Source organism: Hylaeus volcanicus, chromosome 1, assembly GCF_026283585.1.
Source record: "Hylaeus volcanicus isolate JK05 chromosome 1, UHH_iyHylVolc1.0_haploid, whole genome shotgun sequence".
Taxonomy (NCBI): domain Eukaryota; kingdom Metazoa; phylum Arthropoda; class Insecta; order Hymenoptera; family Colletidae; genus Hylaeus; species Hylaeus volcanicus.
The window spans coordinates 4,029,744-4,054,261 of NC_071976.1; the positions used below are offsets into that span (position 1 = coordinate 4,029,744).

Below are 24,518 nucleotides of genomic sequence, written 5' to 3' on the forward strand. Positions count from 1 at the left end.
TTTATAGGGTGACCTAAATTATTCCATATTTTATTCTATAATTTGTAAGATCATTCAAAGAATTCCGAGAAAACCGTTTGCCTTTAATTCGCTATTGAAAAATGTTGTCTAAATGAAAGCTGCATTGATCGTGGTGCTGATGAAAGAATTCGTGGAACGCGTAAGAGAAATACAACGTTATGCAACCAACGGGGCTTAGCAGCGAATAAAGTGCTTAATACGGGTACTCGAACTGCAAGGCGACCGTTTAATTGGCGCGTGTAGCTTGATCGATCGATTGTAGTTAGGAATCAGCTAAGGGAAGAGAGCGAAAGTTCTGCGATCGATCGATCGTTTTCCCGTGTGTAACTTTCCGAAGCGACTCGATACGGTGATACATCAATTAAAACTCATTTTAAATGGGAAGTTAATTTCGTAGGTAATGGGCTCGGGGCGTTGGGAATGCTGCTCCCGTGCTTGCGTAAGTGTAATGTTTATAAATTAGCTATATGTAGGTGACCTCTAATTACAACGGTATCGAGTGGTAAAGCCCGCGCACGAACTACGTGAGTCATGGCACACATTCAAAGTTGAAACGTACTTCGTATACCGCTGACACGATAGGACAGAACAAACACGTAAACGCAAATAAAGATTGATCGATCGGTTCGGTGGTAAAGGTAAATATTATTTTTGCTTTTGCGAATTTGGAAAATAATTAATATATTACATTCCATAGGCGACGTATAAGAAACTATGTATATCGTTCTGTTTATTGTACAAAAACCTAACTTAAGTATAGCTTGATTTGCTGAACAACAGGTGTTGGTAGAATATTAATATAATATTTATATTTAGAGACATTTTCGACATTTTTTAAGGGTGAACCTTGCGTTTAGGGGAGGCAGCTCCGATGACCTTGACCATGACATATATGTATGTTGTCAAGGGCACCCTCCCGAGTAACATCCAAGAGGTTTTAGACGTCGCTCGTTTTTTTTATTAAAAAGTTAGTAGCATGTAAAAATCATAAATTTACATATATATGTAGATATATACGAACACACTATATATGTATGCTTATTTCAAATGCAGAGTAATTTTGTATCTATTGAAGCATTCATTAATGATAGTCGAACTTAATTTTAATCGAAATAATGCAATACACAATTTGCAGCGTAGATGTTTGCGCGTAATTATAGCATTAAAGCGGAGACGGGTGTGTATAAATATAAACACGAGATAATTAAAAAGTTGAAAAGTTGGAAAGCGTCGAGAGTGTCGTAAAATTAGCAAGAATACATGGTGTCAAAGAAATTACGACTATTTTTAGGATCAAAACTCTCTGAAGTATTTGTGACGTTAGAAATTATTCAACGTCTAGACGTAAACACCAATTGAAGCGAATTATGATGGAAAATTTTACAAATTTATCAGTTAATATTGTTTTTGAAGGATGTGAAAAATGTTTTTAAAAATTGTTTGGGAGATTTCTGTGTGAAATGAATTAGAAAAATGTCCATAGTTCGCACAATTAAAAGAACCTGATATAAATGCTCTGAAAAAAAAATATCCCGCGAAACACTTATGTTGAAATACATATTTGTAAAATAGAATTTCAGCTTCCCAGCCTCATCGATTAATGTGGTTCACTGACCTCCGTACAACACAGCTGTCGTGTAACCGTTGTGTTTTATCAATCGATAATTTCGGAAAAAGTCGCGAATGTAGCGAATGTACCAAACCATTGTTTTTCCATTAAATGGTAATTATCTTGACAAAAACGAAGTCATCATTATTACACTGCCTTTAAACTCCTACAACTTAATGCTTGGCCAACTAATGTCCCCTCCCCCACCCCCTCAAATTCAAGAAAAATGAAACTCAACATACATAGAATACAATCTCGAATTACTTATTCAGCTTCAACATTAATATAAAACATCGAATAACCTTTTTTTTTGCATAACGATAAAATAAGCGAGGACGGAAGTCAGCGCGTGCACAATGTAAGAAGAGTTATGTCAAAAGTGTACATAATTTTTTATTTCCCCTCGTACAAAACAATTGTAAAAAAAAAAAATGGTAAGAAATATACAATAGTAATAGCACTGCATACATTTTTTGTCTTTAGTAAAGTACGGTATGGTTAAACGATTTCAACGAGCTCTAGTAGGAGGCAATCTGACGAAAAATAAGGGAAACGGAATGAAATGATTATTTGCTTCATATGTGCCGGATTCTGTCAGGAATGAATCACTGCGTCATTCCATGGAATCGGTCCGGAAATGATAAAAACTTAAGAAATGTACGATTGCAGTCCTGTGACGATGGAAACGGTTATAACTTGAAGCACCTTTTATTACGTGGGAATCGTTGCTTTATTCCTTTATTTCTCGTCGAATGTTCTTGTTTTATAGGTCGTTAAAACTGTCTAGACATCTAAGAAGTATTCCACTAAAGTCAAAAAAACACACAACATTGCATTTAAAAAAAAAAAAAAATAATAATAGAGGCAACGTTGAAATCTTCATTCACAAAAAATTATGATTGGCATGTTATGGTTATGATGTTATCCTCGATACTCCACGACTTCTACGAATAATGTCCTCCCATATCTCCAAAAATGACGAAGATAATTGAGGTGAAGAAAGTTATCGCTTCACCTTGTATAATTGATGTAGAGTAGAAAATATTTTAACGATACTATTGACGTTTCTATTTTAATGTAAGCTTATTTTGAATGTTACATCAATGAAATAAGAGTTCAAAGTGAACAAATAAAGATGAACGTATGGTTTTGGCAACCGATTCAGCTTCAACATTAATATAAAACATCAAATAACCTTTTTTTTGTATAAAATTTTTTGTATAAAATATTTTTTTTGTTTTTTGACTAAAACTGTATTTAGTTGGTCACTTTTACATGGTCTTTACAATTACAATAACTAATACAAATTTTAATCATACTTATATTTCACCATCAAGTTCAAACAAAAGTGTGCAAATTTTAAATATTGCTTTCTATAATATTTCTCTGTTTACAATGAACAATGTAACAATGAAGACATAAGAGCAGCAAACGAAAATTATTTCAATGAAAAAAAAAAAATATGTTTGATCATTTTCTTTTCAATTGTTTCAAACAAATGCGATCTTTCAATGGTTATCTGCTATTTAAAAAATTTAAAAATGAACGAGAATATAATCCATTTATTCTCTTTATGGAGGAACTTTTAAAACGATGGAGAGATTCAAATTGGATGAACGAAAATTAATTCAAGTGAACGTTAAACGTATACCTGAACCGAATTAGCGATTAATATTCACTTGAATGAATTTTCATTTAGCCAATTTTAATAGGTACATCTTTTTTAAAAAAAATCTTCATAAAGAGGATAAGAGTAAATATTGCTTTCTATAATATTTCTCTGTTTACGTATCACCAATTTTTGAGTTTCTCTTTTTTGCACGTGGACCATTCGAAAGTTTCGAGTAGTCTTAAATTTCAGATCGTTGAAACGATTCGAGATATATTGACCGTTTCCGATAGCTCGAGCACGTTCGAGTACTTTCGCATACGCGGATCGCGCGGCACCGAAATCGCTCGGATGCTCAAAGTACTCGAAGAATTTACGTACGAGCCAAAGAGCAGGAAATTTTGAAATGCGCTAACGCGATCGATAAAATCGATGTTCAAGATCGGTCACGAGATACGTATCTACGTTGACTGTATCACGAAAGTGCATAGGCAATGCCCCGTTGTGTTTCCATTTACCCCTATTACTTGGGCAAACGAGAATGAGAGTCTCCAGCTCGCCTTGACGCTCCTTACGAATCGATCCAACTGCCATACGCCTGTGCCTCTTCTCTTTATGTATATACGATTATACTTTGCGACAACAAACCACAACGCACATTACGTCCCAATTCCAGCGGATCGAGTTTGACCTCAGCCACTGACACAAATTACACAAGCGAGGGAGAATGTACAGTGTGCGACAAAAAGCGCATCCAACATTCTTTTTTTTTTTTTTTTTATGTTTAGAGATATACACAGTTTGTCCCAAAAGTGTCCGAACTTCCATTGAAATCCAGTCTGTACGGGAATAATTATAAATATATATTTATATTATTCCAAATACATTGCTTCTGAAGAAATGCGATTTTTACTATGGCCGTATAGCTTTGTAAAACTCCACTCATAATAGTGTGTTTCGTGATAGTGGAAACTAAAAATGAAAACTTGTACTTGAAAGAAAATATCTTTTCGATTTCGTGTGAAATGAAATTGAAATTGAAAACTGAATTTACACCTTCGCTTAAAAAGCATTAGAGGGCAATGTATTTTTTTTTTCAGGTGGCGTGGGGCACGGCAGTGATGGAATTGCAGAGCTGGCTGCTGTATCATCTTGTAGCCGTAACCGACTGCAATCAAGGTATACGAGTGTTATCCGTATAACGTTCTAATTCATTTTAATGGACAGCACAACCGCCTGATATCGTGTCACGTTGTCCAATATTTAATTCAATGTTTAATTTCTATATAACGTTTTATAATTTACGCAAACACCGATTCATCATTTTCTATCCTTGGTTATTTTTAGTTACTTTTGCCTGAGTTTCAACCGTGCTCACAGAACAGTACTTCTTTATTTCATTCACAATCCCGTTATCGCCTAGAGGAAACAGCGATCTACCAATGTTTGATGGTAAGTGACGATCCCACACACGCATACAACCATTACAAATTTTCATGATGATAAGATAGTATCGATATTAATCATCAAAGGTGAGTGTTAGTCAGCAATTCTACAAGTGTTATGAGCATTAAGAGCTTCTTTACTGACTCTTTATATTTAACTACTATTCAGAAGCATCCAGGAAACCTTTCTATTATGTTTAAGAAAAACCGTGTTTTATGTAAATGATTTTTTAATTTTCTCCTAATTTTATTTAAAATTTGATATCTGTAGACTTATTATTCTGTTACACGAATAACAGAAACCATACATAAAACTTTAATTATCAATAAAAAAAAATGTCAACCGGTATGAAATATTTTACCGAATATTACTATTCGGCCTACAGATTCATTTCTTCAAAAATTATAAAAATCTCTAGAGACAGTACTGTAGAGTTCCTTTCTAACATTAGAAAGATGTAGATCTTACTTTCCTTTTCGTCCCCTTATGTATTCTACTGCTGACTGGTGCCTTTGCACCTAACAAAAGGACTATTATTCGACCGATATCTCACCAAGCAGATGCGTACAGCGTGCCCAACTTTTTTTCAGTGATGCAGTCGGCGACTACATTGAACGGTGGATCTTATCCCGCCGGAGGCACCGGAAGTCGTGCCCGCGATTTAGGCCTGCGGGCGCAGAAGAAACTCCTCGGCAGAGTAGTATCCACAGGAGCTGGAAGATCGCTTCTGATAGACGATGCCACCACTTCGCTTTTAGACAATCTTTACAAGCTCATGGAGAGAGCTGCTAAAGCCAATTCCAATTTGGACAAAAAGCAGCCTGAAAAAGTGTTGAAAAACATCGTTAAGTTGTCCATTAAGGTATCTACCATGTCAAAGCTGATAAAGACATTTTCGATCGGACTGTTAATAACAAAGTAATCTCCATTGATCACTATTCGCGATTCACCCCGTATAATACATATATTAAAAAGTAGATGATAGATAAAATATATATATAAATCTAAAAATGAGTAATAACGATAGTACAAAATATACATGTGCATTACTTTTTGAGTAATATTAGGTTGTCCGAAAAGTTTCTTTAAATATTTTATGTTTTATGTTACATTACAAAATTGTGTACAATTCATTTCGCTCCAGTACTGTTACAGCATTAATGTCTAAGAAATTAGGTTGTCTATTTATATAAACACTGCCACAGAAAATAATTGAATGCAACTCGCGAAAGGAACTCTTAGGACAACCTAATATATCGAATTCTACTGGAACCGGGATATACTATAGTCTTTAATAATATTTAAACGTACTTTCAAATATTTTCAAAAATTGTACAAATTGTTGATTGTACGGCCGTCGAAAGAGCAGTGTTACCTTTTTCAATAAAATACAAATATTGAATTAACAATGGGGAAAAGATTGCACGACTGAACGTTTGCATGCTACGCTGTAGACGTAGGAGTATAATAGCAATGTATGTGTTCAGAGACAACAGATAGAGCGTAGGATAGTCAAACGATGTACAGTATGAAGATAAGTTCTCGGTAACTTTGAGTGGCCAATTGATTTTAATCTGACTGCAGGCTTAAGAAGAAGAAATTGGTGGTCAGGATAACTCAATTGGTTAAAACAATGCAGTCCACAAGTGAAGCCCCTTACTTTCACTACCTCCACGTGCCGTACTGCATGATGTGTGAACGTGCAACGCGACATTACTATCATAGCATTCGTATAGTATACATGAATGAGAGATAAAGTGTGGGAATCTTCAGATCTTAGGAGAGTTCATAGACACTCAAAATTATCATTTAAATCAACGTTTTATAAACCAAGGAACGTAATGAAATATTTAATGGGAATAACTTACACGTCTCTGTCTATATTGATAGATTTGTCATTGGAGTTTATCAACTGGAAAAATATATTTTTCTTTTAGATATTTTTTTTTTTATATATCACATTACTTGTAATGCATATATTAGTAAATATAATATACTTATTAGCGCAAGATTAGTTTTGCGAGCGTGTAATTTAGTCGAAGGTTTTCATTAAATTATTTTTTATATTCAATGGATACAAAATTTAATCAATAAAGATCTATCTTAAAAATCTAAAGAAAAATTTGAAATAACGAATAGAGAATAAACAATTTTTTATTCGTGATTCATTGAATAAAAATGGAAGCTCGAATTGTATAATGAAAATGTTTCATAATGAACAAACAAAAATTGATTTGTTCAATTGAATAAATACCGCGAATAAATCGCTATACGTTACTTTCCTTCGTTACCTATTATTCGATCTCTGCCTTGAGGCTAGACCAGTGCTATCTAAATCTAACACGAGCTTTAGAGGCTTAGGAAGCTTCCCTCGCACTATCTATCTCTGTCAGCATGATACAGGAATGTTGCTCGATGCCATGCTATGTGTGAGCATTCTACACAAACTCAATTCAGAGCGTAGAGGGAATCAGAACCGCGCAAGGGGCTTCGCTCTTGGACAACAGTGGGCTGAAAACCTTCGATCCGATCAACCGATTTTCCCCTTCCGATAGACACAGTTATCATAATTCCCATCTTCCCATATACCAAATAAATAAAACAACAGTGTAACAACAATTTACCTTCGTTAAACGTTAAACATATCGATCCTGGTATTGGATGACCTTCAAATCTTCAAAGTACCTCCACCTGTAAAAAAAAAACTATCGTCGCCACATTATATGTACATTTTATAGCTAATTAGTTCTTGTTCAAATACATACTACATTTTTTAAAAATTATGACCATATACTCCCTACATGGTACAAAAGTTGTGTATATTCATGAAAATTTAAACATCTCTCTATTACTATCATGAAGTAGTTTCTCTTATATATTTTATATAATATTAAATTATATTCTGTTTCCTTAAAAATGATAAAGATTACTTGGTATTTCATAAATTGTTACCGAAGATGGTCCGATATTAGACTCAATCGTTCAACGCTCAATAAACTCAAGTAAACATCGCTACCAGTTTTCCCATATATGTACGTTGAATGTGTTTTCTTTTTTACAGGTAGGACTACTACAACGTAACCAGCAATTAAACGTTACCGACGACGCGAAGCTAGTCGAAATAAGGAATGCTCTGAGAGCCGTGGCGATGTCCGTGGTTTCCTTTTACGAATTGGAGTTCAGTTTCGATAAGGCATACTTAATCAAGTCGCTGGAGCGTTGCAGAACAGCGATACAAACGCTCATAAAGCCACATCTTACGGACAAGTCGCAGGACCGGTGTGATCAGGTGTTCGACTTTTTAACGCATTCCGACTTTTTGGACTCCGTTTTCAGACAAGACTCTGAACTCAGACCTATCCTAGGAATGCTAGTCAGTGATATCAATAAGGCCTTAGATGCTGGGCATCTTTGATTTTTTCTTTCTTTTGTTAATACAACATCGTTTTCGTGATCGCTGTGAAAAGCATCGACGAAACTGATACACTTGCTGATACGTTTTTTTAAAATTAAGAGGGGGGCAAAGGGATTCTTTCCCCGATCACAGTTTGAAGAAAGAAATCATGGTGCAGTTACTTATGATTGTCTGTAAAAGAAAACATAACGAGGGTAGTGCTCACTGATGTATGCAATAATTGTGAAATACTCTATTTATTTTCAGAATGTATATTGTATAATTGATGTATATTTATTTACGGTACTCGTGTGTTAGGGCACCAACTGTCAATCTATACCAAAAAGAAAAATGAGCTTATTTACGCCCGACAATGGGCTTTATAGCGACGGCGGTAGAAATGATTCGTTCATCCCGACAGAATTAACGCGTGAAAGAAGCAATTTATCACCGTAGAGATCACGTCAATTGAGATACGTGCTACGAACAAATCCTTTTTGAAAGTTTAATCTTCCACTCGTCAAGAGCTATATCCTGACATATCGACGAGTGCATTTTAGGGCAAGATGGGTCCTTCGTTTATACCTATATCGCGCTTCGATACATTTTCGACACACTTACATTATAAACACGACATATCTAATGTAGTCATGGCTAAGCCTCAATACTTGGATTGAAAACATTTACATCACATGTACTACAAGTATATCGCGATTTATGCGTGTTTTCTATGCATTATACACACTTTACACGTTATGTGTGATGACTCTCAATGAGAAAAAAAATGTTGTATCAATATACTATTAATAAATTATTTGTAAGGAGACAAACAATCCCTTTTCTTTCAGTATTACTCCTTGCTACTTTCTTCTATTTCTTTAGTTAAAATGATTAATAAATGCAGTTTCAATCAATGATTTGGTATATTTATGTACACAGATTATGTAGCACAGTCGCACGGACACACACGCACACGCACACGCGCACAATTACAATATTATCAGCACAGCTGTATTCACTGTCCAAGCAGCACTGTGTATAAGAGATATTTAATATTCGGTATATCAAATAAAAATACAGAAATTATTTACTTTCACGTTATAATTAATTTAGTAAAATGTTGCATATATTTGGTTAAATTCAACTGTTACAACATTTTAACAGAACACAATGAAAAACGAGCCGTTTCTAACAATCCAAACACAATGTAAATTTTGAAATCTAAAAGTACTCAAAAAAACAGTCTATATAATTTCCCTCTATCTTTAACATGGATGATAAATACTTTTTTTAAATAACACTTTGTCATAGATACAATGAGAACACAAACACAGGGACTAATGTGTAACAAACTTAACTATACTTCAATAGTACAAAGAAAATAAAATATACGCATAATATAAGGACAAATATTTCGAACTCATCCTACAATAATTTGTCATGAATTTTCTAATATTCTTATGTTAAACATAAATATAATATAAAAGAACATTTCCTGGCACAGTGATGCAACGATTATAATTGTACAAAATTGTTATATAACTTATACATATATTTAAGTATAAAAATTATTTATTTATACTTTTCATATTGTATTAATTGAGTTGAAATATACGATGCATAGATTTTCTTGTTTTAATGATGTTAGCATAAAAATTAGAATGTTTTAGTATGGATATTGTATTAAACGTATGCCGAAGACAGCTACTCAATATTGTTAAGGTGTTTTGTATGAAAACGAAGAACTTCAAATGAATTAAATTTAATGATTATTGTTAAAGTTTATGTATTTCCATAAAATACCAAAAATGCGTAAAATTATTATAAAACAAAATTACTGATACTTTGTAATATTTTTTTGTAGCGTTCATAATAAAAGTACATGCGATAGTCAAAGTTAAAATGCGTTCAATGTATTCGGTCATTATGCACGATCACAAACATATTTATAGTCTATTCATGATTTTGTAGATACAACACACATTTTTACCTATTATGTAATCTAGTGACTTTATGAGTATATGCTAACAATTTATAATCTGTTGATATATAAACATACAGAATATATTTTGTTATCATATATTCATTGGAATTTTGATAATCCAGTTACATATTTTTTTCATGCCAACAATTCTTCTGTCCATTAAAATGTTTTATGCTAAGTATTGAAAATGTACTTGCACCATTACTGCATCAACAAATTTATTGTATACAACAAATTTAGTGTATAAGACTTTATCGCTCAAATACACCCAAAACGCAAGCATAATTAATTCTTTTATTCCAATACGAACTTGAGCAATTAAACTTGAAAATAATCGCACGCTATTAATGTCACCGGTTAATACCTCACTTAATGAAGATACATTTATTAAAACAAATTTTCTCAATTGCATACAGCAAACACATTTATACAATCACAGGTCGCATATATCATTATTCCTTATCATAAATGCACACGGCTTACATTTATAATACTTTAACATTGTACAAGTTCTATAATGTATGGGTAATGATTCCGATCAAACTTGAGCAGCTATAATTTAAAATATCTGCATTGTAACTTTATACGTTTCAAGTGCCGATTCTTACAATAAGTATATTTAATTAGCGTATGATAATATCAACAAAAGCATGCTTCTTAGGAAAATTAATATTTGAAAAATAATAGACTGTACATGTCTTCAATGTTTAATTTAACAAAATATTAATAGTTGCCGTGCATATTTGAAATACATTACTTCATAGTTCATACATTGACCAAAGTTTCATGTACTTTGATATTTTACTATATAATACAGAAATAGATGGTAAAAGATTTCTTCGCCTAAAATAAGTTTACACATGAAATACTCATTGTATATTGATTTTTTTTCAGGCCAGTATTAAAATTTTAACTTTATAAATTGTATTTAATAAAACTTAATGTTCATTGCAATAGTATTCGTTGATTACTTCTAGAAATTGTTATCCCTGATAAGATAGATGTAGATATACAATGCAGAATATAAAAATCACTTTAAAAATCACACTGTATGCAGATAATATAAAGATTCAAATTAGCAACCATAATTTATAAAATAACTTTTTTTAGAGTTATTTTTATTATATTCTAAGAGAGATCCTCATTCAATAGTTAAATTTCAGTATATAATAGCTAGTACTAGCTCACAATTTTATGTCACATAATGAATAAAATTATCATGTTTATAATAAACTGGTGATGTAAAATCATAAAATTGTTTACCAAGTACTCGTTTTAAATACAGAATTACAATTTTGTTTTCTATTATACTAATAGTATGTATAAATATGCTAATGATTCCTTATAATTAGTGAAATGAAACTATAAAATGAATATTACCTTTGGGGTTGTACATGCGATTGAAACGATGAATGCGTGATTCAATTATTGTAACTTTTTTGCTTATTCTTTGAGATAATCGAGGTACATACACCTTAAAAAATAATTTTTCTACTATTCTTTTTTACTCTCTTGTGTACTTGTCAAATATAAGAACATTTGAACTGCTTATAAATTAGATTTGAAAATGTTTACTGGCCAACCAAAATAAAACAATTTTACTCGCTTAGCTTGGAATCATACCTTCCAGATTACTGCAAGCCAAGAATGATGCTCTGCATTCAACTTTTGATATCATAGCAATGTTTTTCCGAATGTTTTGAAAAGTACCGTGTATTCCAAAACTATTCAGTAATATACTGTATATTTCTTTATCTAATATAATTGCAGAATTATATTAAATTTGATTCCTTCATCACAGTATTTATTCGATTGCTATTGAAAAATATCAATAGTCTTATGCAGATTTAAGTAGATGGTTATGGTCTGTACAATCATAGATTAAATACCAAGTTAAGTGGTCAGTTAATTCTGTATATAATAAAATATAAAATTTTATTATGTTAAAAGTATGAACACACAAGAGAAAAAGAAAACATTCTAAAATTTTGAAAATAGGTGTATATGTACCTCTCCAGATAAAATCTCAATAATATTTATGTAAATGTACAACTTATAATTACTTACGTAAAAATCGATGCTATTCTTTACTTGATTACAATTAACTTTATTGCCATAATCCTGCGTAGTTACCATAAAGATTTACGGGAAGAGGTCCACCTGCTGTAAATAGCCGCGTTCCTGATCCATCATAGCAATGAGTATATATAGCTGGCGTATATTTCACGTTTTGGAATCCGTCAATATATTCTTCATCTGGAAACTAATGTTAACCCGCAAATAAGTATCATGTTATCCTATAAATTACAAAGTTAAATTTAAATTGAACAAAATTTAAAACATACCACGTATCCCTTTGAAGCTTTCAGTACAACGGTTCTATTAGAATTAATCGAAGACTCAAGATATTTTTGAGCTCTAACATCGTAAAACATCAGCATTCCTAAGCCTGTGCCAATTGTTAAAACAGAACCTTGAAAACTAGCTGATCGAATTCCACAGCCACTATACCTGTAAAAAAATATTGAAACTTAATACATTTTGTAAAATTTATACATTGAATTATTCGCGTAAGATACCGTGCACGTACCGTGAAGGTATTTTCTTTATTGGCTGTAGAGTTCTTGCATCTAAAAGTAAAGTATAAGAGCGACATCCCACTGCGTAAACACCATCATCTTGCACAGCAAGACAAACATTTTCCTGGCAAGCTGGTAGTTTCCTAGATATTTTTTGTCTGAATGTCTCTGCAGACCAGATGTGTATAAAACTATTCAAAGTAAGCGCAGCAATTTCTTTATATGTTCGATTAAAAGCAAGTGCTCGTACTTTTTGCGCCGATCTACATTCCTTGACGCACACAGGTTGAATCAACCTAATCAGAAAAAAAAAAGAAACATATGAATATAAATTTACAAATTACAAATCAAAGTTTTATTGTTTTTATATTTTGCAGTATATAACCTGTGTGTAGGGACATCAGCTTTGTCAGGAGCTTCAGCAAGATCATTGTCTATACGCCATAAAGCCATTTTAGTATCTCTAGATCCAGAGACTAAAAATTCATCATCTAACCAACACATATCAAAAACCCAATCTCTGTGGCCTCCTTCTCCCACACAAACTGGATCTAACGTTGGTAGCCTGTATATTGCTATTTCATTACTATTTCTTGCTCCAGTTGATAAGAGAGTTCTGTAACACATGTAAAACGTTATAAATGAGAACAGAAAAAAAAACTTTATTCTAAGCAGTATGTATTTTTTCATTTGTATACCTTGAGGGATTAATTTGAACAGAATGTATACCACATTGCTGTTCAGGAACAGCACCACCTCCAGAATTAATTTGTCTTCCATGTAGAGATGGTATTTGGTCTAATTTCTGTGTTGCTACGTCATAAACCATCAATTTGTTGCATTTTGTACCAAACACTACTTGCCTATCGCTTAACCATTGAGAGCAAAAGACTTTATTCATATTATTTAAGCTAACCGAATATTCTTTAAATAAGTCATGAGTCAATATATGTCGAAATCCATATTCTTGATTAATTTTTCGCACTTCTCTCGTATTCGTCTCCCTTGCACGTACATAATCCACAAAATTGAAAGATGTTCTTAAAAATTGTTTTCCTTCGCTTACAGTCTCTGTTTCATCATCACTTGATTCATAACAAACAAAATCTTCAGGCTTGTCTGGTTTACGATTCCTTTCCAATCTTAAGGCCAATCTATAACAAAAATATCGGGTTCTTCTAATGTTAATTTATAACAAGAATACCAGTTCTTTAACTTCTCATGAATGACTAATGTCATATATTTTTATTAATTTACCTTCTAGCACGACGTTCCTCTAAACGAGTCCCACTAGCACAGGGAGGATGTCTGCCATATACAGTCATTCTCTGTGTTTCAGCCATTGTCTCCAAATTTTATACTTTATGAGCTAAGATGCCTTAAGGTGTAATTGTTGTTGCATATAAAATTCTGTCAGTAATTTAATAAAATTATTCTTGTCTATGTAATAAATAAGACTATACTTAACAATACAGTCTCAGGAATATATATTAAATATCCTTAATTATTATGTTCAATTAAATTGTTCTATCTAGATGGAACATAAATGTCCTCCTGTCATTATACTTAAAACAAATCCTTAATTGCTTTATTACCAAAAGGAATTCGTTAATTTTAAAATGTTATTTATATGCATACAGCAATACGATCATTATAATGATCAATAAGCCTTTGAATGATATTAAAAAATTAAAATATCCAAACAATACCATCAAAGGAAATTTCAATCTCGCCTAGCGAAATATTTATAAACGTGGCTGGTATGCAGTCAACTGACAAGAAAATATCTTGGCAGCAATTCCTCTCTGACTGAAACAAAATGAACTGTACATTTTTTACAAATTTTTTTTCTCGATCTAATTACATTATTCTCGTTTTCAATATTTCCCGAATAATGCATACGAACTTTTACATTTTTACGATTACTTATAAAGTATAACAAACCTTGCTAGAAGGACGGCAATTGCCAAATCTATCGGGCTGTCTGAACGGAACGACTTTGAGATGAAACCCTTTGTTTATCAAATGCAAAGCCTCATAATTACGTAACTCGTATTCACTTGCGGATAATCATATGAATATCAAGGCTTTGTTTCTGAATTATATAAAGAAATGGAAAGGAAAGCCACCAAATTCATGATAAGCAAAGAGACGTTCGAGGCACTAAGCAACTAACCATCGCCATATTGAAACGAGCAGCAAAACCATATAAAATATAATAAAGTATACTGAGACATCGTAAACATGTTGTCTCGCCTCCTTGACAATTATTGTTTGCAAGTTTCTTTATTTAACGATTGCTAGGAATAAAATGATTATCGAGTAATTACAAAAATTAAAGGGAGTAACTTCCATCAATTGTCAACAAGAGAAGTTTACCCCCTCTACTAAACTTCATTACAGTTACAGCTGACATTTTTCAAAAAATGGCGTCCTTCAAGAAGATAAATACTAAAGTATTCGCAAGATCGGGAACTGAATTAACCTCGGATAATATATATTGGAAAAAATATACTGTGAGTATGATATAACAGCAAAAATAATACAGATTTCTGTGATAGTAATATATTGATTAATTTATGGTGCCCACGTGCGTATGACTTAACCTTATAAACAGCATTACTTACATGACTATTATACTGATTAATTGTTCATAAAAATGATTTATTGAACAGGCTCCCGTATTGGTGAAAGAATTTGGACCAATTGATTATATAGACTTTTCACCTGTAGAACCACATTACTTTGCTGTCACATGTTCTGTAAGAGTACAAGTGTACAATCCAATTACAAAACTTGTCACAAAGAATCTTAGTAGATTTAAAGAAGCTGCTTATGGTGGTTCTTTTCGCAATGATGGAAAATTGCTTTGCGCTGGGGGTGAAGAAGCAGTTGTCAGACTTTTTGATGTTAGCACAAAAAGTCTCCTAAGACTTTTCTCTGGACATAAAGCTGCTGTACATAGGACATTTTTCACCAGTGACAATCATCACATTGCATCTTTTTCTGATGACAAGACTGTCATATTTTGGGATATACCTAGTGAAAAACAAATTATATCTTTTAATGAACATTCAGATTATATCAGAGCTGGTGCAGTTAGTCCAATTTCTAAGGACATAATCTTATCTGGTGGTTATGATAAACACATATACATGTATGATACAAGAACAAACACAAAAATTCTTAATGTAAATCATGAAGCTCCTGTTGAAAGTTTATTATTTTTACCATCTGGTGGAATATTTTTATCTGCAGGTACATTTTTTCCACTATATTTTAGCCATTCTTTAATGATGTAGTTCATATATACACAAAAATAGGAAAGGTTATTTATTTGAAATATTTCTTTTTCGTTTTGAACAGTTAAAATATTATAATAAAAGATAGTTTTATTATAAAAAAAAAACAGCTTCTATTGCTTTATGTGATAAACTTTGTATAATGCAATGTTTTTAAAGGTGGAACCGAAATTAGAGTATGGGATGCACTTGCTGGTGGCAGATTACTTGCAAAAATCACCCAGCATCATAAAACTGTGACCTGTCTAAAAATAGCTTCAAATGGTCATAGAATTTTGTCTGGGTCGTTAGACAGACATGTCAAAATTTATGACTCTGGAACATATAAAACTGTCCATTCCTTGGACTATCCAAATTCAGTTCTTAGCATAGGAATTAGTGTAAGAAGACATTCATGTTTTATGATATTTTTAGTAATTCCTGTAAGTAAGTCCTGAATCATTAAATATGATTTTGTAATTTCAGTCAAATGATGAAACTATAGTAGCTGGTATGGTTGATGGCTTAATTTCAGTGAGAAGAAGGGAAGAGGATACAAAAAATGAAAAACCACAGCGTAAAAAAGTATCGTACAGACATTCTGGCAAAAATTTGCACACACCACATATAGATATGGTAGTACACGAAGAAATGAAAGAAATTATGTCTAAACATGATACTTATTTAAGAAAGTTCCAATATTCCAAAGCTTTGGACTGTGTAATGGTGAGTTATGTTGTGAACAAAACACCACACGTTACAGTAGCGCTTATGCAGGAACTTATCAGAAGACAGGGTTTAAAACAAGCTCTTGCTGGTAGAGATGGAAAGTCTCTTGTAAATATTCTCAAATTTTTGAACAAGCATGCAGGAAGTGTTCGATTTGGAAGAGTATTATTGCATGTCATTAATGTTCTAATGGGTATGTTGTAAATTTTATCTTTTTTATATATTATTTTTTGAAAATATTTTAACGATGTTCACATTATTACTTAATAGACGTCTACGAGGATCATTTGGACGAACTTGCTGCTGAACCACGAAAAATGTTTAGTATATTAGCATCGAAACTGGAAGAAGAAGAAAACTTAATATTAACATTATCAGAATTGCAAGGAAAATTGCATATGATACTATCTGCTGCAGAAATTGTACCACCCACACCAGTGAAAGACGTTCAAGTTTTAGAACCTTCGAGTAATGCTCAAAAGAATCTAATCTTAAGTATAGCATAAATGTAGTATCTATATTGTCTCATCATGTATCATAGAAAAATCTGTACATACTTTTCATATATATTGTAATAAAATTAAACATACATCAGATGCTTTCATTTACTAAAAAATTATTTGAATTACAAAAGAAATAAGGGTTAATATAAATGTTTAAAGTATAGTAAACCAGAGAAATTATCCACATTTCTAAAATTACATTACATGTTGTTTATATTAATAAAGTATAAATTACTAGCCTTTATAGTAAACTTAGTTTCTATGAACTAGAATTTATAATCATATTAGTTTATTTCATGGAATCTCTTTTCTGAGACATTTTTGCCACATAGCAGAAGATGGTTTATCAGGCATTATCCATCCAATTGGAATTGCTGATGCATCACTATCTGAACTTATATACTTATCCCAAGCAGTCCTAAAAATAAATTAATAATTTTATTATCATTAATCTACAATTGAATATTATCCAGTTATAAAAGTATAGCTTACCGTATAGTAATAAAACTCGTTAAGTCTACATTATATTGATCGGACATTGATATCTTTTTTCCAAACAATACATTTTCCCAATCATCAAAAAGACTTTTCTTTTGTTTTTCAATTCTTTTTTCATTATCAGTTTTTAACATTAGTTTCAAACCTTGTTCCTCTATAGAATACTCACGATCCAGAGTAGACCATTGTTCTGTTAATTTTACTACACAGAAGAAATATTTCTATTAATACAATTTTCAAAATATTTATGAGAAATGAGATTATAATAGTACCTATGATATTATTAAATGCTTCGTTGGCTGCTGAGGATAAATGTTCACCTCTTGCTATGGCAATATTGGCCTTAATATTATGTAGATTTCGTAATTCTTGCAACAATACAAGATATTTCCTAGCATCGCTTCGCTTTCCTCTAACATCAAATAAAATCATATCTGCATCTTTACGTAAATTTTCTTCTTGCTTTTCTTTTTCTATTACAGCTTGTTCCTTTCTAATCCATGAATCGATCTGAGCATGCATTCTTGCTCTCCTTTCCATTTTCATTAATTTTTCATTTTTCCATTTCTCTCGTTTAATCTTTTCTCTTAATCTCTTTTTAGTTCGTCTTTCTAAATCTTTCTTCAATTGATTTAAAAACTTTGGATCTTTAATAGGCTCTAATAATTTAACAATTTCATTTTTTGCTGTATTGCAAATGCACATTTTCTGTTGCCATTCTTCATCTGTAAAATTTTGATTATTTTTCAGCTCTGCACAAATTGTTTTCAATTTCTCATTTAATTTATGTGCTGATGTGATGGCGTCTTTAGCAGCTGCAATTTTAGATTTTCTACATACGTTTCTCTGGTTAGTTACAATATTAGATTGATCAATTTCTAAAAGAAATGCTTCAATACTTTTTTCATCAATTTGTCGTGTTTCTACTGTAATTGTTGGTATAGTATTCTTGCTACCATTATCAGTAATACTACCAATTGGATAAACATAATTTTGCTGTACATTTATATTATAATTTGCATTATACATTGATTGATTCATTGAGTGATGCATATTGTAATGTAGGTTTTTATCGATTTGTATAGAACTTTCCAAGAAACTCTGATCTTGAAACATGATAATTCAGTAGTAACACTTAACCTCATGCAATATGAAATGCCTTAAACTTATCACTTTCTTTATAATGTTAAATGATTAATGTGTTTACAAAGTTTATATGTTAGATGAAAATATAGTTCTTTCGTAACTTTTGGTGATATCTTAACAGAATTGCTTTCCTAACACATCTCCATAATTTCTCCGGGTTTAGGAAGTTGAGCTTCTGCTTCTTGTAATACTTTCTCTGCTTCTATGTAATCTTCAACTTCTTTTAAATCTTGCTCTGTTTCTAATATGTTCTTCAATTCTTCAAATGCTTTGACAAGACGCCGTTGACAATCTGGGACCATCATGAGGGATTCTTGAAGTACTTCTTCTTGCTTCTTTATGTCATAACCATCCTTGTCTGTAAAAGAATTAAAAATAATATAAAATCTATTCTATTGTCTCATATGTCAATATAAATGTCTTTGAGATCCATTGAGACAAGTGAAAATCTTTAACTGCAGCATTTTGTATGTTAAAAGTGCATTTACAAGTGTTATAACTAGTGACATATTAACTTTACAATTAATCCTTATGTGAATAACCAAATATTTTACAAATATACAAAACAGTTTTAACAAATAACACAGCCATTGAAAGGATCGCATTAACAAAAAATGCAACATATTTCTAGTCGCATTTTTTCAAATATTCTCACCCTGATCCTTCAATTTTTGTATCCTTTCACGTTGCTGTGATGCTTCTTTCTCATACGTGACTTTTTCTTTCGCGAGACGTTTCACTACTCCAGTTTTAATTTTTAGAATTCTTATGCGAGGGTCAGACATTGTTCTAATTGAGATATTATACCTAGTCTGCAGAAAATGAAGTGATCACTGATTGAACAAGTTTTTCCTTATAAGGTAAGATGAGTAGTTACTAATCAATTTCAGAGAAACTCTGTAATTTTTAGGTTATACCGACTTCTAGCCGGAGACTCACTCGTATCGTATCCCACTGTATCCCACCTAGTAATGGCCTTATAACGTGACAATGATCAAGACTAATGGGTAAACATTTATAACCATCGAAAATTATTTATATTAATATTATTAGCTATTTTACTATGTTGTGACGATTATAAACACCTTTTACGAAATACATATCCAGTTTGCGTGATACCTTTAAAATTTGTTAAAGGTATAATAAGCCAGTTTCTTATCAAGATTTAATTATTTATTTCACATTTAATGTCAACAAGAATCTAAAATTGAATACAAATTCTCCATAAAAAAAAGGATAAAATGTAATATATAAGAAATATTAATACTTCGATGTATTTTAGTAATAAATATTAATTGTTTCACTTGGATTAATTTTGTATCGTATTACGAAAGACGAAAATTTTTATTTCAAATTCTATCCAGCTATAATTATAACAATCATTATCTCAGTGTGTTATATCAAAATGTTTTCTTTTCAGCAACAATAATAGTTATGTGAATCATCGATACAAATATATAAATTTATACTTCAAAACTTATTAATAACGATCATTTTAATAGAGCAGTAGCAAGACTATTTGCAATCGTGTTCGTGCATTACATTCGTTTACGAAAATATTTTCATGCAGATCTTGTTTTTTCACAAGCACGTTTCCGTGTTAATAATTTCGCGCCATCTGATTTCGAATGTTCGAGACTTGCAGGAAACTTCAAACGGCATCGCAGTATATCCCCCCAACACTTCCGCAGAAAAACGCTACATCGTGCCTGCATTGAAAGGTGCAGCAAGGAAACAGAAGGGTTAATTGTGTATTGGTTTACACTTGATTCCCCGAGCAATGTAACGAACGGTAGTGTCAAGATTACAATGCAAGACGATATTTTCCCGGCGGCAGAGAAAATCCTTTCCGACATCGAAAATGTGGTGAAGAAGAATCCGTCGCTGTGAGTGTTTTTCTTAGATACATTACGAGTTACGAGGGCGGAGTCTTTAAAAATATCTGTGAAATGTGCCATTAAATTCGTAGATTCGACGCGTCGGTGTGTCCGTTGCATTGACAATACAACAGTACGGTCGGTGTGCTTTTTTTTCTTTTCATGAAATATCGTCGCTGTACGTTTTATTCGGACACGCGTACATACGACGCTTCGCGAAAGGTTTGCATAGTAAATACAGTATCAGTAATGTTGGTATCTGATGTCTACAATAGGAAACTGGCGCCATCACGATTATTAAATCTTAATAATTACGATCAGTGTGCGTCCCTGCGTATGTGCGTCCATTTGTGCCGTGAATTTAGAATTGCTTGCATAGCCAACGTATCGTGTCCTGATAACGAATATGAATGATATACATATTTTTATTCAAAATTATTTCCACCAAAAATACGATGCAAACTACAGCAACGTTGTTCGTATCTCGAAGTTGTCAGTTTTTTAGTATTCTGTACAGTCTTTACATGGTTATGTAATTCGTATATTTATATTTTTGACATATAATTCAAGCATTTCTAATATAATTTATATGATTTACATTATTTCAAATTATAACTTTTAAGAGTGGAAATAAAAAATGTGTATACAGAGTGAGTGTTAAAGCTTGGACCTGAAAGAAATCTTCGTTTATAATCATTCTGTTTCAAAAGGAAAAACATTTTCCGAAATTCATCCACATTTTTCTTAAATGAAATAACGTGCTTTCATTGTTGTTATATTGTATCTAATCAGAAGACATATTTGATCGTGTATAATATGTTGAATTTTGAATGATTTCTTGAAGAGTTATTGTTATAATTATTGTTACAATTTACCGTTTATCCATTTACTATCGTCAAATGTACAAAAATATGTAGAATATTACAGAATATGTTCAAACCGATTATTGAATCATTGGTGTCAAAGAATTTCTGTTACCGAATTCGCAGAGATGGGCAAAACCCTAGGGTTCGAATCAATCTGAAGTTTGCCGATGTGTTTGTCTCGTTTCCTTTTTTAAAACAGAGATGGCGTGGACTGCTACTTTTGAATCACTCGTGATTCAATCACGATGATTTTTCACAGTGATTCGTGATTGTTCGTGATCGCTTCTGATTGGTAAACAACATTCTTTTCACTTTTCACGAATTATGTTGTTCTTAGATTATATATGTATTATAATATAGTCTAAAAGCAATGTTAATATAATTTTACTAAAATTTAAATTTGACTCATTTGTAGTTTCTTGAATTTCCACTAAGGGGAGACAGCGAAACACTAACGATAACAATTAACCCCTATAGTGGTATCGACCGATCAAGAAAGCTAGAAGAATTTATAATCAAGTCTAATAATACCAAAAACGACACGTTTCCAAAGTTAGACTATTTTATGTAATGCGATTCCTGTTCGCATGTTTTGCAACGAGATGGTGCAGAGTACAAAGGGTTAACATGAACCGCTTCTGAAACGTCATCTTCCGGATCACGGTCGTGATTGTGTGATCACCGTGAAAAATCACTGTTAGTGATTTTTCTCGCCATCTCTACTTTAAAAGAGAAAACGAGATAAACATATCAACAAACTTCAGATTGATTCGAAACCTAGGGTTTTTACTTATTGCGAATTCGTAACCGTTTTGTGTGGCAGAAACAGTTGCACGAATTTATGTGAAAAGTGTCAACCAAGCACCATAGTTGAGCCGAATGAACGTCACGTTAGAGCAACGTACAGTGGAGCATTCGGCCAGAACAGAAATTAAAAACCCGAATTCTTCTATGTGATTACAGGAAAAGTTTCGAGATAGTTCCCGCGGAAGATAACGAAAATAAATCGCCAGTGTTTCATCAGGAGGACTGTCTTGGATTGGCATCATGGTGCGTCCAACCGTTATACTGCTACGCTCATCGTCGTCTTTTCGAACTCCGTCAGAACAAACACAGACGGGAAGAACCTAACACGATAGCAAAATGGTTGCTAGGCGCTCTTCTATTAAATCCCGAAGTGACGACGTTCTGGAACATGCGACGGGAGCTGGTAAGAAATCACAAGCTAGAGCCGTCGGAGGAATTCGCGTTCTCACGGTTGGTGCTTTACCATAAGCCAAAATGCTTCGAGGCGTTCGCCTACCGACGGTGGTTACTGTCTTGCGTGCTGAACGCGAAAGACAGCCGTTACGATCCTGATTCGACGGAATCACCGCTTTGTACCGAGTTAAACATCGCTGCTATATGCGCGGACAGGTACGGGAACAACTACGACGCGTGGAGTCACAGGCGTCACGTGATGGCTCTTCGTGAGTCGCGAGGATTCACTTATCCGACGCTCGAAAACGAGTGGAAGAATTCCCTTGCTTGGTGTCAACGACATGTCTCCGATTACAGTGGGCTTTCCTATCGGCAGTTCTTATTACAGAAATACATGTTCGAGTTCAAAGAACCGCTGAGAGAGCCATTGATAACGTGCCCGAACGACGACAAGCGATGCAAAGATGAATTGTACGCTTACATCGAGTCCACCATCAGCGACGAGGGGGACAGGCATAAATTGCAAAGGCTGTTCGACGCGATGCCCACGGAATTCAGGCCATCTTCCTCAAGAACGAAACAGCAAACTTACTTCTCCGCTTTCTCGTATTGGGCGCAAGAATGTCGCGTGAACGAAAGCACCATTTGCATGTACAACGATTACGAGGCTCTTTGGTGTCATCGTAGGTTCCTGGCTCATCTCCTGGTGCGTTTCATCGCGTCGTATGCGAAGCATTCCTGCCTCAGGGACGATAAGCTTGTCGATAAGTCGATCGAGGCAAAAGATGTTCAGAAAAAGTCGCTCGCGACAGATGACGTGACGTTGTGCCACGACCTTCTTGTGGGAGCCTTTCGCACGCGTACCGAAAAGATCGCCGATCTTGCAACGAAACGAGATCAGCACGAAAAGATGCTCGTCGAGAGGTTCTACAAGTTTCTCAGAAATATCGGATTCGAAATAAGGTCGTGATCCTATTAGCCGTTGAAATTGTACTTTTAAATAAAAGATGATTCGCGCGCATTAAGCTGTATAATCATACTCATACCGGGCATAAATCGAGTGCCACTGTAAAAAAACAGGTCTATTTTACATCGTCGACAAACGTTTCCTCGACTTTGTTTTCGTCGATGTTGTTTCACGGAGAACTGTTTTCATTGACATTGCCTGTTTACCAACACGTTAAATATAATTTATTGGAAGTTTGAGATGTATCTTATTAGTTTAGGATTGTTTGCGTCATTAGTTGAGTTTAATAATGATTCAACATCCTCTCTGACTTTCTCTTCCGTCCTTGTTTTTAGCTTTTCCCTAGTATGTAACTTTGTCTTCGGTTTGTTATGAAGGAAAAATATATCCACGGTTTGGACGGTCAATATGCGAACATCACTCTATAATAAAATGATGTCTGTTAATATGTTGTTCGCCGATCGCAATATTACAATAATACTCGTTATTGCTTCTTTCTTTTGTGTTCGTCGTTTTTACTAAACAACACACAAGTAATAGCCCAAAAAATATCTTATCGGAACAGTTTACACAATTCTATTAGAATACAAGATTATTTGTGTACAATCAAGTGTCGATGATAATTGAAGTCTGTGGGTATAAAGATTGGTGAACAAACGAGGTTCTTCGAGATCAGTTTAAACTAAAATAGAAACTATTGTTGGTGATTTGAAGTAGACCTGTAAAAAATCACGCAATAACTTTTACTCTGTATTCTACGCAGACGTTATTCCTAATCGTATACTACCCGTGAATTGTATCTCGATAGC

The 24,518-nt window shown here is 33.1% G+C and overlaps 6 protein-coding genes across 11 annotated transcripts in view; 3 read left to right on the plus strand and 3 right to left on the minus strand.

Moving 5' to 3' along the window:
- Positions 1-12,083, plus strand: part of LOC128878083 (tumor necrosis factor alpha-induced protein 8-like protein) — a 19,882-nt gene extending 7,799 nt beyond the window's left edge. The window contains exons 2-5 of one of the 2 annotated variants that reach the window (XM_054125958.1): positions 4,340-4,418; positions 4,587-4,691; positions 5,276-5,547; positions 7,747-12,074. In XM_054125958.1, coding sequence (XP_053981933.1) covers positions 4,682-4,691; positions 5,276-5,547; positions 7,747-8,100 — 636 coding nt within the window. In that variant the 5' untranslated portion in view covers positions 4,340-4,418; positions 4,587-4,681 and the 3' untranslated portion in view covers positions 8,101-12,074. Of the gene's footprint in view, positions 1-4,339; positions 4,419-4,586; positions 4,692-5,275; positions 5,548-7,746 lie in introns of both variants that reach the window. The other variant, XM_054125949.1, reaches the window with a different exon arrangement.
- LOC128878050 (DDB1- and CUL4-associated factor 12 homolog) lies at positions 9,418-14,917 on the minus strand. 4 transcript variants are annotated; one of them, XM_054125895.1, is made up of 7 exons: positions 14,587-14,917; positions 13,900-14,451; positions 13,341-13,796; positions 13,028-13,258; positions 12,654-12,938; positions 12,409-12,574; positions 9,418-12,326 (listed from the first exon to the last, which is right to left on the minus strand). In XM_054125895.1, exons 2-7 carry the CDS (start codon positions 13,983-13,985, stop codon positions 12,171-12,173), a joined length of 1,380 nt encoding a protein of 459 aa, XP_053981870.1. In that variant the 5' UTR covers positions 13,986-14,451; positions 14,587-14,917; the 3' UTR covers positions 9,418-12,170. The 4 variants fall into 4 exon arrangements, with proteins under 4 accessions (XP_053981870.1, XP_053981842.1, XP_053981851.1 ...); XM_054125867.1 differs by having other exon boundaries at positions 13,341-13,820; positions 14,587-14,729; XM_054125876.1 differs by having other exon boundaries at positions 13,341-13,820; positions 13,900-14,447; positions 14,587-14,708.
- A 40-nt stretch (positions 14,918-14,957) lies between these two features.
- On the plus strand, positions 14,958-17,159 carry LOC128878039 (U3 small nucleolar RNA-associated protein 15 homolog). Its single transcript, XM_054125840.1, has 5 exons — positions 14,958-15,158; positions 15,318-15,900; positions 16,104-16,324; positions 16,410-16,845; positions 16,923-17,159. Exons 1-5 carry the CDS (start codon positions 15,069-15,071, stop codon positions 17,156-17,158), a joined length of 1,566 nt encoding a protein of 521 aa, XP_053981815.1. The 5' UTR covers positions 14,958-15,068; the 3' UTR covers position 17,159.
- Positions 17,160-17,206: 47 nt separating this feature from the next.
- LOC128878062 (programmed cell death protein 7) lies at positions 17,207-18,923 on the minus strand. The gene is made up of 3 exons (XM_054125910.1): positions 17,926-18,923; positions 17,648-17,855; positions 17,207-17,573 (listed from the first exon to the last, which is right to left on the minus strand). Exons 1-3 carry the CDS (start codon positions 18,767-18,769, stop codon positions 17,450-17,452), a joined length of 1,176 nt encoding a protein of 391 aa, XP_053981885.1. The 5' UTR covers positions 18,770-18,923; the 3' UTR covers positions 17,207-17,449.
- A 7-nt stretch (positions 18,924-18,930) lies between these two features.
- LOC128878091 (tubulin-specific chaperone A) lies at positions 18,931-19,972 on the minus strand. 2 transcript variants are annotated; one of them, XM_054125982.1, is made up of 3 exons: positions 19,739-19,972; positions 19,455-19,611; positions 18,931-19,157 (listed from the first exon to the last, which is right to left on the minus strand). In XM_054125982.1, the coding sequence occupies exons 2-3, from the start codon at positions 19,582-19,584 to the stop codon at positions 18,931-18,933; spliced, it is 357 nt and encodes a 118-aa protein (XP_053981957.1). In that variant the 5' UTR covers positions 19,585-19,611; positions 19,739-19,972. The 2 variants fall into 2 exon arrangements, with proteins under 2 accessions (XP_053981957.1, XP_053981947.1); XM_054125972.1 differs by having other exon boundaries at positions 19,455-19,749.
- On the plus strand, positions 19,777-23,945 carry LOC128878045 (protein prenyltransferase alpha subunit repeat-containing protein 1). Its single transcript, XM_054125853.1, has 3 exons — positions 19,777-19,806; positions 20,445-20,685; positions 22,506-23,945. Exons 1-3 carry the CDS (start codon positions 19,803-19,805, stop codon positions 23,710-23,712), a joined length of 1,452 nt encoding a protein of 483 aa, XP_053981828.1. The 5' UTR covers positions 19,777-19,802; the 3' UTR covers positions 23,713-23,945.
- Positions 23,946-24,518: the final 573 nt, after the last annotated feature.

Excerpts from the sequence above, each read along its gene's own strand:
- LOC128878050 (XM_054125867.1), bottom strand. The coding sequence starts at position 13,985 with ATGGCTGAAACACAGAGAATGACTGTATATGGCAGACATCCTCCCTGT. Across the intron at positions 13,821-13,899 it reads GAGGAACGTCGTGCTAGAAG|AAGAACCCGATATTTTTGTT; the intron begins GTAAATTAATAA and ends AATTAACATTAG. Across the intron at positions 12,327-12,408 it reads AAGCTTCAAAGGGATACGTG|TTTCCAGATGAAGAATATAT; the intron begins GTATGTTTTAAA and ends GGTTAACATTAG.
- LOC128878039 (XM_054125840.1), top strand. The coding sequence starts at position 15,069 with ATGGCGTCCTTCAAGAAGATAAATACTAAAGTATTCGCAAGATCGGGA. Across the intron at positions 15,159-15,317 it reads TATATTGGAAAAAATATACT|GCTCCCGTATTGGTGAAAGA; the intron begins GTGAGTATGATA and ends TTTATTGAACAG. Across the intron at positions 15,901-16,103 it reads TGGAATATTTTTATCTGCAG|GTGGAACCGAAATTAGAGTA; the intron begins GTACATTTTTTC and ends ATGTTTTTAAAG.
- LOC128878062 (XM_054125910.1), bottom strand. The coding sequence starts at position 18,769 with ATGTTTCAAGATCAGAGTTTCTTGGAAAGTTCTATACAAATCGATAAA. Across the intron at positions 17,856-17,925 it reads AGCATTTAATAATATCATAG|TAAAATTAACAGAACAATGG; the intron begins GTACTATTATAA and ends TCTTCTGTGTAG. Across the intron at positions 17,574-17,647 it reads ACGAGTTTTATTACTATACG|GACTGCTTGGGATAAGTATA; the intron begins GTAAGCTATACT and ends ATTTATTTTTAG.
- LOC128878091 (XM_054125982.1), bottom strand. The coding sequence starts at position 19,584 with ATGTCTGACCCTCGCATAAGAATTCTAAAAATTAAAACTGGAGTAGTG. Across the intron at positions 19,158-19,454 it reads ACAAAAATTGAAGGATCAGG|ACAAGGATGGTTATGACATA; the intron begins GTGAGAATATTT and ends ATTCTTTTACAG.
- LOC128878045 (XM_054125853.1), top strand. Across the intron at positions 20,686-22,505 it reads GTGAAGAAGAATCCGTCGCT|GAAAAGTTTCGAGATAGTTC; the intron begins GTGAGTGTTTTT and ends ATGTGATTACAG.